A 14,062-nucleotide genomic window follows, 5' to 3' on the forward strand; every position below is an offset into this window, starting at 1 on the left:
TTCCTAACTCCCTACAAAAGGAGTTGAAGAAAGAAAGAAAGAAAAGGCCAGGAGCCTAGTAGATTTGTCGGCTAATGAAGTAAATATGGAAACAAATTCCTACCAATTTTACTCATGTTCTTTCCACTACTGAAAGGAAGCTGTTAAATTATTAAACCAGCATTAACCTTGTGGGACTTGAAACCCAAGAGCCAGGAAAAAAAATGAGACAAGAGTTCCATCCAATGGTGACATGAAGTTACAGCAACTTAACTGTAACGTTAAATGCTGACTTAATACCTGCCCTTTTTGAGATTTCAATTAAACCATGTCTGAACTGGGAATAGCTTTTCCTTGCTGCTAATATCATGAGAATAGAAATTGAGGGCCCCTTTCAAGCTCGCACAGATTATACAAAGAATGACCTAAATAGTACTGATTTTGATGTTTTACTGCAGAGAAGAGCAAACTTCAAATTTCTACATTTTTAAATTACTACTCTTGGAACCCCAAATTTAATCAACTGATGCAAGGGGCAAAGAGTTGCAGAAGTCAAGCACCCACATAGCAAATTTAAGGAGCATTCTACCTTAGAGCACAGAGCAGAAATCAAGATGATGCTTCCATTACTAAAATTGACTCTGGTGTTACTTCCTTCTTTTTTTAAAAAAATTTCAGCAGTCTAATTTGCAGAAGGAAAAAGCCTTTAGTTAATTGGGTGGGATTTGAAAACCTTTACAGATCTATTATCAATCACCCAAGATTTCAGCAAGTGTGAGTCTGCTTTCTATCTGCCTCTGCTTTGGTTTATTCGGTTTTTTGTTCATTTTTATTTTAGAGCAATCGTTTTCCAATTGTTCTGGGGAATGTGCAGGAATGTTCCTCTAGACTAGAAAAAGCAGAAACATCCTGCTAAGAACAACTTTTCCTCCACTGCTGTTTTTCAACTGCAATGAAAGTCATTGTTCAGGGACTTCTTAGTTCGTGTGATAAAAACTTTGGCCCAACAGGACTGCTCATCCTTTTGTATAGATGGAACCCATGCATCAGAGCATTCTCCAGATCCCCTCTTATATGTATGTGTTTTTTAATAGAAAAGTCAGTGCTTGCATAATGAGCTTTGACAAAAAAAATGGATTGCTCCCTTAAGATTCAAACCTCATCAAAAGACTTTTTCAATGTTTTACAAATTATAAAATGAATGAAATACAATATCATCTACTGCAGTCTAAATTATCCAGGTGGAATTCTTTCTCAAACTGCCTTTAAAATAACTAAAATAGTTTGCTGATTTGCAAACTATTTCCACAGGGAAACAAACGGCAGAGTTTTTTGTTATAGAAAACTTAAAATACTAGAGACAAAATACACAATAGATGAAGAATGTAAACTGCAACTGTTCTCCCATCTTGCAGAACAAGGAGAAAAATTCAATCCTTTTTCCTATGGCTGTAAAATTTACACCTGCATAGTAGTAATTTCAATACAAATCAAATCACCTGGTACTAATGAAAAATTAAAAATAGGGCTGTGGGAGTAGCAACATATTTTCCACACACAAGGCTTGAACAAAAGCCACCTCACTTAGTAGATCACTATCATTTTGTCTTGAGTTCTTTCTGTCTTTTCCAAGTAGAGGCATGTATACAGTAGATGCCTGGCTGAAAATACTGAGAAAAAGAATGGTCCAAAGAATGGAGCAAGAAGTATTTGAAGGATACAAGAGCATTCAAGGTTGCTTAGGACATGCAATTTGTTGGTACAGAATCTGATAGTACTTTAACAAAAATAAAGTTTTCAAATTTTTTATATAAAACAGAATTCCAGAACTTCTTTGTACACCTATGCACATTTCTTGGACAACAAAGTCAGAAATTCAATAGAATAAAAGGGGTATCAATTGGTATGTGGTTGAAGGAAAGTATCTTCATCTCAACTGTATAGAACTGGCAATAAATTCAAGCAATTCCCACCCCTTCTCCTTTTACTAAATTAATTCAGTTTCTATACTGTACATAGAATTAACATATGAAAAGCAGGTGCTATCCGAATTACTTGTGGCAGCCATTAAGTTCAAAAAAAATTAGACACATTATACAGATGACGTTTCTCTCTATGGTTTTTACTAAATGAAATCCATTTTCATAAATGCTTTACCTTAGAAAAGCTATACAGATGCTGGGAACAAACTATAGCAAGAATACGCTGGATTTCATGCCCTTCTAAGTATCCACAGGAATCTAATTAGCCACCGTTTCTTAAAGAAGGCTGGATTATGACACTCTTGGTCTAACCCAGTAAGTCAAGTTTATCATCCTGAAGGAATGGTTGTCCATACCAAATGACTCAAATTCTGCATGTGAATCATATGAATGTTATGGTCCAAAATTTATTTCAAAACTATAGGTGCACGTCTACGGACATTGAATTTTGAATGTTTTCTGCGTTAAGAACTTATACACAGAACATTAAGGAAAAGCTCATTAGAACTTTTGAATTTAATGAAGCTTAAGATTTTTTGCAGCTTTTACATTTGTGTAAATATTCAAATGTTTCCTTATTTATTTAATCTGTGATTACCCTGAATTTGTAAAAGATTCTTTGTCATTTATAATAAATTAGTCTCTCTGTTCCTGAAGTCTGAAATGGTGCAGCCAATAACAATGTTGTACTATGCAATTTATATGGACATGCGGTATTAGTCTTGTTTGGATTTTGAACAGCTTTCAGCTAATGGGAGTCCTGATCGCTATGGTTCTTATTAAAAAGCTAGTTTTTTTGATCCAGGATTGCATGACAATAACCTACAGAATTTTACTGATTTTACTTTTAATGATAAGGTACAGTAATAGATTTTACATTTTACAGCTTTTCCTTGCATTTCTGCCTCAACTGCCAGTATAACAGTATCAAAGTCTTGATTGCTATGACTGGTAAGTAAAGCAGGATGAACAAAAGATCTCAAAAAACAACAACAACCTGTGTTATTTTTAACTAATCAGAAAACATACAATAACTTTTATGTTTTGAATACAGTATGTATTTCTCAGTAGCAACCATTGAAGCTGAGTTTTAAAAGCAGGGAATTTACCGAATATGGACAAATGTCTTCTTTCTAGGGGATGAATTTGAAATTTTCTTATATTTTATGTATAAGCAATTCGCAAATGTATTCCTATCTGATTATATGGCTGACTGTACAGCTGCTAAGCATAAATTTCTACCACCAACAAAAATGGAAAGAAATCTGACTTGAGTCCATGAACAATAAGTACACTGAAGTGTGGAGGCAAGTTCAACGCAAGCTATCTGACTGAAAATAGCCAGCTACAAATCAGAACTTTCCAAGAAAATCAGTTTCAAAGGTTATTTATTGCATTTCCAAAGCCAGCAGAAAGCATTCCAACAGAAGTGAATCATTGACTCCACATTTATTTCTCCAAATGAACTTGTGAGTCACTGAAAACTTGACATTGAGGGGTATTAAGCATACACCTACTAGTTATTCATAATATTGCTAATAATTGGGCTAGGTAAAAAAAAAAAAAAGGAAAAGAAAAAAGCTGACTACCTACTGAGGCTATTGCTACAACAGGTTATTTTGTAAAGAGGGAGCTCACAAAAGAAAAAGTGGAGGAAAGTTAACAGGAATGGGAAAGCACACAAAAAGGTCTAACAAGTTGCAATTGTCTTTGGTTTTAATAGGTGGTGCCGTTTCATAGCTCACAGCACGGAAGGGTCCCTTGTATCTTCTCAACACCCCCACCGATGCAGCGGAGTCACTAGCTTCATACTGTATAGTAGTGCATTCGCTTCACAAAGTTAAATCTTTACACCAGCCCTGTATTGTGGACACCTCCATTGTCCCGTTCCTCTTACAGACTTAAATAATGGCGCCGATTGGCATATCGATGTGCAGTCGCACCGAATGAACACCACAAACCTCCTGCCGGGGCAGGGTAACCTGCTCATGATGGTGATCTAAGCCCAAGGGGAAGGTAATACAACCGTAGATCTCCCCGTCCCCCTACCCTGCCCTGCCCTCTTCCCCCCAACGGAGTTCCTCCTTGGCTTCAGATGGCCGAAACGAACCTTTCCATGTTACTGGGGTAAGTGGTGTGGCGCAGGTAGGCTCCGGGACTACTGAGCTGCCCACTGGCATTATACCCGTGAGCCAAAGAGCTGTAGGAGCTAGGCGACATCCTGCCATAGAAATCCATGGTGTCATTAGTGATGGGGGGTGAGGTAGGCACTCCTAGACGGGCAGAAGCCCCAAAGAGGTTACTGTTGCTGCTCTGGGAATAAGAGCCTTGGTTAACCTGGAGCTGCTGGGCACTGGGGATGGCGTAAGAGTAAGGCATGGTGTTGTGGGGCCTGCCTAGGCCGGAGGCTGCGGTGCAGGCTTGGTTGGAGTAAGCAGCGGAGGCAGCAAAGGAGCAGGCATTGCTAGGAGAGGAGTTTATGTCCACGCTATGCTGCTGCACCAGCTCCGGGCTCGGCTGGGCCATGAGGGGCCCCAGGCTGAAGAGGGGCGGCTGGGAAGGGTAGCAGAGAGCAGCAGGAGGGGCGTAGGCCGAGCTCAGCGAAGGCCCGACGGGCTGGGCCGGCGCCTCGTGCATGTAGGCGGGATAAGTGGAAAGGTCGCTACGCTTGAAGCGCTTCCTGCGGCGCAAGAAGCTGCCGCTCTCGAACATGTCGCGGGCGTGGGGGTCGAGGGCCCAGTAGCTGCCTTTGCCCGGCCGGCCGGGCTCTCGGGGCACCTTAACGAAGCAGTCGTTGAGCGTGAGGTTGTGGCGGATGCTGTTCTGCCACTTGCGAGGCCCGTCGCGGTAGAAGGGGAAGCGTTCGGTGATGAAGCGGTAGATGCCGCCCAGGGTCAAGCGGCGCTCCGGAGAGTGCGCGATGGCCATGGCGATGAGCGCGATGTAGCTGTACGGGGGTTTCCCGCGCTGGACCGGCCGTTTCCTGCGGCGTCCGATAGGCCGCGAACCTCCCATCGCCCCCACGTCTTCTTCCGACGGCTCCGGCTCCAGGGCCTCTCCTGGGGCTGCCGGCTCCATCTTCACCAGCGCGGGAAGCCTGGAGGCGGCTTCGGCCTCGGCGTCGGGCCGGCTGACCGCGCAACCCGTCGGCTGAGGGCTTTCGGCCGTCATCTCACGCTCTGCCTCCGCTTCCGACGGCGATGCAGGTTGCAGGCAATCAACGGGCAACTTCGAGGACTGGGGTGCGCCAGCCTCGCTGTCCCTGGCTGACGTCCGGAGGAGTATCTTCAAAGCAGCCCCGGCCTCGCTCTGGATCTCAGGATCTACGAGCGCGAGTGCCGGTGGGATTGCGAAGAGAGCAGCTGCGGAGTCCTCTGCGTTTGGGCGCCGGGGCTGGAGAACTTCTGGGAGAAATCTCGGGCGATGATGATCCCCCCAAGAACCTTCAACCTCCTGGGCAGCGTAACTCCGCGACGCCCGGCAGACCTAAAACGAAGCCGACCTTCGAGGACCGGCATGGCAACGCGCCTTCAGACCATCCATGGCTTGTCGGCTCAAGCGAAGCGTCGGGGGGCTACTGGATTCGGGAGGGGAGAAGCGGTCCCGAAATACCTGCCGGGTTCCAGCGATGGAGAGAAGCGACGGGACGACCCGGCGGGAAACGACCTCCGAAGACGTCGCTCCTCCGAGGCTGGAGATTAGAGGCGCTACGGAGAAGGCTTGTAGGGGAGACCTGAGATCCCCGCTTCTTTCAACCGCCTCTGAAAGAGCACCGGGCGCACCTTGCCCACTTTGCAGCAAGAGGCCAGTTACCCTCTGGAGCTGCTTGCGCTCTCTCTGCAGCTAAGCACCTTCCAGCAGTCGTGCCTTAAAGGGACGGGTGGAGACAAGCTTGCCCGAGCAGCTTCTCCTGAGAATGCCGGGGGCGCAGCAAACCCACAGGCCTTTGCTAAGAGGGTTTTGTGGAGGGAGGGGCCTGGCCCAGGGCGGGCAGGAACCGGGAGGGGTTATGCCGTCGGGAAGAAGAGCGGGCGAGCCCGGCTGCCAACGTTTCCCCGCCTTAGAAGAGCCCAGCCGAGAGACGCCTCAAGTTAGTGACAGCCACCCGTGGGCGTCCGGGGCAAAACCTGGTGAAAGGAGCTCTGCGGGGCCTTCTTCGGGCGGGTCGAGGGTCACGGGAGTGGGACGCTGCCCTCTCAAGCAGCGGGACATTGAAGGGACAATTTCCCCGCAGGCTGCAGCAGCAAAAAAAAAACACCAAAAAAAAGCCCATCAAGTGGCCCATCTTGTGGATTGTGTGTTGTCGCTGGGGAGGGTGGATGGGGGTATTTTTTATATATTTTATTTATTTATTTTTATACTGTATTTTTACTGCCTTTTATACTGTGTTTGATACTGTATATTAATGCATTTTATATTGTATTTTATATTGTATTTTAATGCCTTTTATACTGTATTTTAATGTCTTTTATGCTGTATTTTATACTGTATTTTAATGCCTTTTATACTGTGTTTTATACTGTATATTAATGCCTTTTATACTGTATTTTAATGCCCTTTATACTGTGTTTTATACTGTATTTTAATGCCTTTTATACTGTATTTTAATGCCTTTTATACTGTATTTTAATGCCTTTTGTACTGTATTTTAATGCCTTTTATGCTGTATTTTATACTGCATTTTTACTGCCTTTTATACTGTATTTTTACTGCCTGTAAGCCGCCCAGAGTCGCTGTGAGCGAATGGGTGGCCATATAAATTTCCCCAATAAATACATTTCCCAAATAAAATAAGGTTCCTTTTGCGCTGGAAGCAGCCAGGAGGCTGAGATGGTTAGCTTGCTTGTTCGTGTCTGTCTACAGAATTCCATGCCACCCTTGTTGCTTTGGGGGTCTTGGTTTAGAAGAAGATGCTGTACCAAATGGGGAGGATGGTGGCCCCCTTTCACTAGTGGGGGGATCTCGGATTCCTAACACAGCAAATCACAGCAGGGAAACTAGAAAAGGTGCCTGTTCTCTGTATTTCTCTGTGAAATGTGTCTGACTCTGCTCAGCAGGATAATAGCCAAATTAGTGTGCAGTGATATATGAAACCTTAGACCAACAGCCTTGCATCTACTTATCTGAAATATTCAGCCTCACTGAATTTAGTGGAACTGAATAGACCCTCTTCTTTTGTTTGCTGAGCAGCCCTTCTATTCTCCTGCAACTTCTTGATCAGGCCTTCCACAACTGGTTGCTTTAACCAACTCAGTCTCAGTTGCTGAGGTCAGGCCAGCAGGATAGCTGCAAGGGTGTCTCTATGTCTGCCTTTTCAAGAGAAACCAAAATGGATCAGGGCATAGGTAAGCAAGTATTTCTCTCTTTCTCACCTGTTGGAGGAATGGGAACGTCTCCTTTCTGGTTCTGTACTCAGTTTCCCTACCGTTTTCAGGGATTGGGTGCCTGATTTGGTGTGTGAGACTGCGAAATTTGTCCAATGCACAATAATCTTTTTTTATTTAAGGTTTAGTTTCAATTAAAGGAAAGCTGATTAATAGTGGAGTTGCCAGCATCTTCCCTGTAGAAGAACTTCATTTGAAATTGAATTGAAATAATAATAATAATAACAATTATTATGACATAGTTTCAATTTGTAAAATCCCAAATGGTGCAAAGGAAGAAGACACACACACACCTTTCTCCCAACTGTTTTAATAGGAGATTTGTGTAGGGGGGATACAATCCAGTGAAATTGATGTTTCCGCGCACATAAAAGAAAGTATACCTTACCATCTTTTACCATAACATCCATTGTCATGTGCAGTTTTGAAAGAGGGTGAGAGAAGAGCTGTAGAAAAGAGTTCATTTATGAAATTTGAAAAAAGGAATTTCCCATTTTATAAGCAGATGAGGCCAACAGTCACATGGTGAGGACTTCAAACCTTGGCTTTCTAGGAGAAGCTGTCCCATCACCTAACTGAAAAGAATCGTACAAATATTTATGTTTCTTTGCAACCATAACATCCAAAGCATGTTACAAGAATAGCAAAACCACATACGACTGCACAGTTCATAGCAATCAAACCACATGTTTGGTAAACTCCAGTAAAAGCATTTCAATGTGAGTGTTGGAAATATAAACTCTGGCTGTGCCTTACTCCTTTCGGTAAATAAACTGCACAAGTTCTCACTTTCTCTCCTGTTTTAAATAGGATTCAACTGGGCTAGGATGTGAAAGGGTGAATTGGAACCCTCTCATTCCAAGCCATCAGAACAGCATGTGAAGCCAACTAGAATGAGCAAATTGACCAAAAGACCTAAAACCCTCTGGTGCCTAAGAGGCTGAGGTGTGAATCAGATTAGCCCCTGCAAAGTTATTATAAGGATTCCTGGATTAATGTGCAGGTAAAGTATACTGAATGGTGTAAGCTCATTTGATGGCTTAAATTTGAATAGACATGTACAGATGGCAGAATTATAATACTCCTGTGTAAATATATGTTCTTTAAAATGGTTAAAGGGCAATGCTCCTTGCCTGGTTGAAAGCTGCTAATGCAAAGATAATGAAACACAATATAAACAAGCCCAACAATGCATCAAAAAACACAAGAATAACAAGCTAGTAGATAAAGCAATCAAAAAGAACGGCTATAAAAACATAAGGAGATCAGTAAGAGCAATATATTTACAATGAAGCAAAGCCACCGTGTTTAACTTTGCAACCCAAACAGCAACTTTTTTCCAACCTCTGTGCTGTGCAAATACCTTTCATCATCCCTATGCAGCAGGCCATTATACTAAATGGTAAAGATGAATTTGTGTGGATTTGTTTTTTTTTTTTAATTACATGGGCACAGCTATGTACTATGTACATAGCAATCATGCAAAAGCTTCATTCAATCCCAATAACCTGAATGAGAGCCTACAATTTGCGGTGACATTCAGCAGGAATTTAAACAGAGTTCTCTCCAATCCTTATCTCACACTTGAATAACTACATTCGCTATTAATTAAATTAGTTCTTCGTATTAGGCATAGTGCGCTAACAACAGCAATTTGTGACAATCTCTTTTTTTAGCAGGTATTCTCATTTCATGATTGATGATTCCCTAAGGAAGCCACAGATCGGACATAGTGGCTCACGCACTTATTTCAGTGGAACCAAACTGATTTTCCTTTATGAGAATGTAATAGTGAAAATGTGTTAGGGTTGCAATGCAAAATCACAATGATCTATAAGAAAACTAATAGGCCAGAAAGGGACTTCTTTCACTGGGCCAGAACGTCTGATTTTTCTAAGCAATCTGCTTAGGAGTTTTCCAGAATTTTCTTGCTTTTTTTTATTCAAATTGCCAATTTCAGTGGGATTTGCCTCAAGTGCAAAACATTGCCAATGATCAGCTGATTTACTGAATTCTATGCTACCTACTTGCAAGTAAACAGGCACCAGTTTCAATATTACAGTAGTCTTGAACAGCAAATCTTAAGTATTTTAATATGTTTCATGTGAATTAATTCAATATATAAGTAGCCTTTTACTGGGATAATCTGAGTTTTAACTAATTTATTATGAAGCTTCAACTAGTTTTAAATCAAAGATAATGTAACTAACCCAAGAATTAGTTCATTCTAATTCTGGACCCATCAACTACATCAACTTTTGGGTAGGTATAGCCAGGTAAGATAGAAAGAAGTTAATTCACAGGCTCTAAGGAAGGAGAAGCCTGCACCATTAAGAAAAAAGAGAGAGAATTTTTGCTGATTATTTAGGGTGGGGCGGTGGGCGAGTGTAGTGTTCATTGGATAAAAATCATGGCACAAAATAGAAGTCTCGCATTTGGATAAATGTCAGATTTAACTCCGTTTAAACCAGACTTTATCAAACAGTGCTTCATAAATCCAGGTTTTCTTCTGGCTGGTGGTGAATTTCATCTATGCAGTCCTTGGTAGAAGCCCATTTACCTTAAGGTCCCTGTTGCATCTATTGGATTGAAGCTATTCATAAAGTGAGCTCTTCAAAAGCTCACGAACGCACCTGACTTGACTGGTACTTTATTCCAGATTCTAAAACAATATTCCAATATTCAGAAGAAAAAAAATGTCTGGTTCTTGCCGATTTTAACAGGACATTCTGGAAGAGTCGGGCCACTGAAAGTCCGCGTCTCACTTCCTACGGAGAATCATCAGGCGCGTGGAAGTCCACAATTGCAACCCGACAAACGTATTTAGGAGAGCGGGATCGCTCCAGGTCACGAGTGGTCAAAGTGGGGCGGATGGTTCTGTAAAGTTGATTTTGCAGAGAGCAAAATAAAAAATAATTATTATAATTATATTTATATATATTTTGGAGTTGCATCGAGCCCTTCCAGTGTATATACTCCACGGGAAATATTTAATCGCTCCAGTTTGAAAACCAAACTCCTCCGACGGCTTCCCCCCCCCATCACCACCTTCCCCTCGCCCGTTCTTTGGCCTTTTCGAGCGTTTTCCCGTCTTCTCTGCCTCCGATCGTCGGAGCCGCGTTTTGCCCCCGTTATTTCGCTAATAGAACTATAAATAAGCCGAGATTCGTTCGCGGTAAGATCGAAAAACGCTTCTCAACCACACGTCCTGAGACCCAAAGACCAAAGACCAATACAAACGCAACCCAGAGACAGCCAAAAGCGTCCTTGCAAGAAACGAGCGGGGAAAAAAAACAAAAACCCTTTCCAGGACAGGGAAAAAAAAAAGGCAAAGCTCCAGATTTATTGGCGGCAAAAATCACATTTCTTCCCCCACCCCTACTTCCCTCTCTCCCCCTGTGTGCACAAGGGAGGGGGTTAAAAAAAAAGTTTGCTTTCCTGGGTTTGAAGTTTGTGTGCCTCTCTTGTATAAACAAGCCTCGGGAATAAAAAAACGACAACCGATTTTACTATGAATGTTTCTTTTAGCCCACGTGGCTGTGCAGGTATCAGCCGCCTTCGGGATTTGAAGGTGGGGGACTCGGGCGCTCCCGGAGCGGCTCTTCGAAGAAGCGTTTGTACTCTCGGTCGGGACCCCCCCGCCCTCTCCCCCGGAAAAACAGGCAAAGGAAGGTTGCGATCCGGACTCCAGGAGCTGCCCGATCCGGATCATCAGCGCCCGGCAGATGGGAACAAAAATCCGACTATCTCCGGAATTGGGGGGGATAGTGGGGTTACTTAGACGCCAAGACGCCTCGGACCTCTTTCTCTTGCCAGTTGAACTTGTTTGGGTTAGGGGTTGTCTCTAGGGGAGGGGGGGGCATGCCCCACCCTGCTGACTCTCCACCACCCACCCAGCCACCCAGCCCCGTCTCCCTGCAAGGGCTGGAGTCAGTCGTGCTGCTAGTCTAGAGGCGTCTCCAGCGGCGCAAAAACGCCTAAATCTTGGTTCTTGTGCTCCCTGAGGAATCCCGGCTAAAGGCTTAGTAGCGGAATGGCCGAGGGAAGAAAGGAAGTGGGTTTCGTGGGCCTTTTTCTTTTCGGAGAAGGAAAAGTGGGGGGGAAAGAGAACGAATTCATTCCTGATCGGAGTCTTCCAATCGAGCGACTAAGCTCTAGAGCCCCGCCGAGCTACTTCGCACCTGCAGAAAAGCCCTCGATCCGAATTGAAAAGCAAGAATACGCCAGGGCTGCTCTTTTCAACCCGAGGCTGGTGTGGTCTGGTTATTTATTATTCCCCCTTTGTAACGATTCCTAAATTACTGCCATGTCTTTCCTTTGGGGTATCTTCCCCCACCCACCCACCCACAATCTCAAATGACTCGTTGCTTTAAGAAAGGATCTCACTGTCGCGTAAATTCCTTAGGAAAAGATAATCTAAGGAAGCCCCTCGCTTCCTCCCCCGCCCATTGCATTCCGCCTAAAACTATTTTCGCTGGAATTAGGTCCCTTCCAGAGAAGGGACGGCTTCAAACGCCTGTACGGGGGAAGTTTAGTTTGAAGTTGGCTTTTTAGATCGCATCCAGCGTTTTTTTTTCCCCTTACCGGGTGGGGAAAGAAAAGAAAAAAGAAGGAAATTTGTTTTTGAGGCCTCTGTGTATCTCATATCTGTATTTATAAACGTGGCACTCCAAATAATGCTGGCTGCCGTCTGTTAGTTATTTGATAAAACGTTCGTTCCTCCAACCCACCTGCTTAAAATTATTTAAAAGAATTTCTTCTTCGAAGAATCCCATTTTTCTCTGTTTTGGGAATCTCAAGCATCACCCTCGTCTGCTGGACTACCTTCCCCCCACCTTCCTTCTTCCATTAATTAGCAACCAAAGGACCTGGATTTGCAAGGATTTCACTGAACCAAAAATGACAATGAAGAAGATACCAATCTCTCGAATAAGTGGGTGCAATTAGCTTTACTTCCCAATCTGAAACCTCTCTCTTTTTTTGGAGAAGGATTTATTGTTCTTTTGTCTGAAATCTAATTCTCAAAACAGCTCATTTGCCAGGGGATTTTTAAAATGACTATTAATTACTACTGCTGAGTCTTCTTCGCTGGCCCACAGAACCATCCCAGAGGAGTGCTTTCTTTTTGAAGTTTAAAAGCTCGTTGAAAACAGAGGTGGCTATTCCTGTCCTTCCATCACTGCCTCTTGCATTTCGACTCTAGCATTCAATTCTCACAGAACTGAGTTAATTCTCACAGAATTGAGTTCTTAAACTTCTGACAGTTTAAGAAGAGTTCTTAAACTTCTTATAGTTTAAGAAGTGTATCTATTTCAAATTTCATTCATCCCAATCCTTTTAAACATTGTCCCAAAAGTGCTATTTCCAAAAGGCTGTTGGACTTTCTTGATTTTTTTCCCTTTGAAAACATGTCACTTCACATCCAAAATGCTTTTTCAAGTTCCTGTAGCATCTTTGGGACAAGACCTGGATGACTGAGAATCTCTATAGACATTAAAAACATGACATAACTTTTCACAACAAAGAAAAGCACAAGGAGAGCCCCCAGTTTTCATAAGAAGGCTTCGCCCTTGAAAAGATCTGGAGAAATACAACTAGATAGGGAGAAGGTTAGGACATTAGGTTAGAAACTGGAAGATTGTGAGTTTTAGACCTGCCTTAGATACAGCTGGGTGCTTTGAGCCAATCACTCTCTCTCAGCCCAAGGAAGTAAGCAATGGCAAACCATTTCTGAAAACTTCACAAGTAAAAATGCCAGAAAGTTTTGGATTCAAATACTTACACTAATTCAAAGGATTTTAAAGATTAATATAGAATCGAAACCAGAGGTTTTTTCTTATAAGACTGATGGGCAAAAAGTAAGAGAAATGTTATGGAACATTGGTTTCATAAATGATAAATGCAGCAAGGTTATTATTTGCACAAAGATGGAAAGATCTGATGCTACCCACAATGGAGAGAAGGTTGGTGAGGATATCAGAACTTGCTGAAGTGGCCAAATTTACCCCTTTGCTCAAAGAAAAGAGAATGTCTACATTTATTGCTGACTGGAAACCCCTTATAGAATTTTGCATGAAACGGGGGGGAAAAGCAATTTATGATTTATAGTTTTGATGATTAGAAAGAATAGATTATAGGAAAAAAAATATGGCTATGTTGCAACCAAAGAGCAAAATTGATACATGTATTTATAACTGCTGTAAAGAAGATTGAAAGCTACGTCTTTGCATCTTTTTTATCTTTCTTTGTTTTTGCACCTTAGCATTTTCTTTGACTCTGATTATTTTGCTTTCTCTTACTCTGTACCACTTTCTATTCATTTTCATCTTCTTTCTTAGATTATTAACAGAAGTATAATAATATGAAATAATATTAGAAATAATAACATGAGAAAAATGAAAAACCTGGCAAAGGAAACTGCAGGAACTAGTCTAGGCAGTCACCAGGAGTTTAAAACTGCCTTGAAGGCACAAAAAAGGATGACCAAGATTTCTCTTCATCAATAATACAAAGCAACTGAATAATACTATATAATTAGAATAATAGATATATATGAATCTCTCCTGGAGGTGAGGAAGGAAGGTCATTATTACAAAACCAAGAGGTCATTTTATCTTATGTAGGCAACATTAAATGTATTTTTTTTTAAAAAGGGTCTTGTTAATGTTTTACATACCTCCACATTTAAAAAAAACACCCTGTATTTTATTTACAAGG

At 42.4% G+C, this 14,062-nt stretch overlaps 1 protein-coding gene and 1 long non-coding RNA gene across 2 annotated transcripts in view; one reads left to right on the plus strand and one right to left on the minus strand.

Moving 5' to 3' along the window:
- Positions 1 to 3,334: 3,334 nt before the first annotated feature.
- On the minus strand, positions 3,335 to 5,892 carry FOXE1 (forkhead box E1). The gene has a single exon (XM_026672841.2). The coding sequence runs from the start codon at positions 5,130 to 5,132 to the stop codon at positions 4,053 to 4,055; it is 1,080 nt and encodes a 359-aa protein (XP_026528626.2). The 5' UTR covers positions 5,133 to 5,892; the 3' UTR covers positions 3,335 to 4,052.
- A 1,133-nt stretch (positions 5,893 to 7,025) lies between these two features.
- The window catches only part of LOC148132410 (uncharacterized), a 60,665-nt gene continuing 53,628 nt past the window's right edge, over positions 7,026 to 14,062 (plus strand). Inside the window, exon 1 of the long non-coding RNA XR_015747337.1 lies at positions 7,026 to 7,306. This is a non-coding gene — a long non-coding RNA (uncharacterized LOC148132410). The remainder of the gene's footprint in view (positions 7,307 to 14,062) is intronic.

This window comes from Notechis scutatus, chromosome 2, assembly GCF_049901735.1.
Source record: "Notechis scutatus isolate UNSWTSFEM ecotype Mainland chromosome 2, rNotScu1.2, whole genome shotgun sequence".
Lineage (NCBI taxonomy): Eukaryota > Metazoa > Chordata > Lepidosauria > Squamata > Elapidae > Notechis > Notechis scutatus.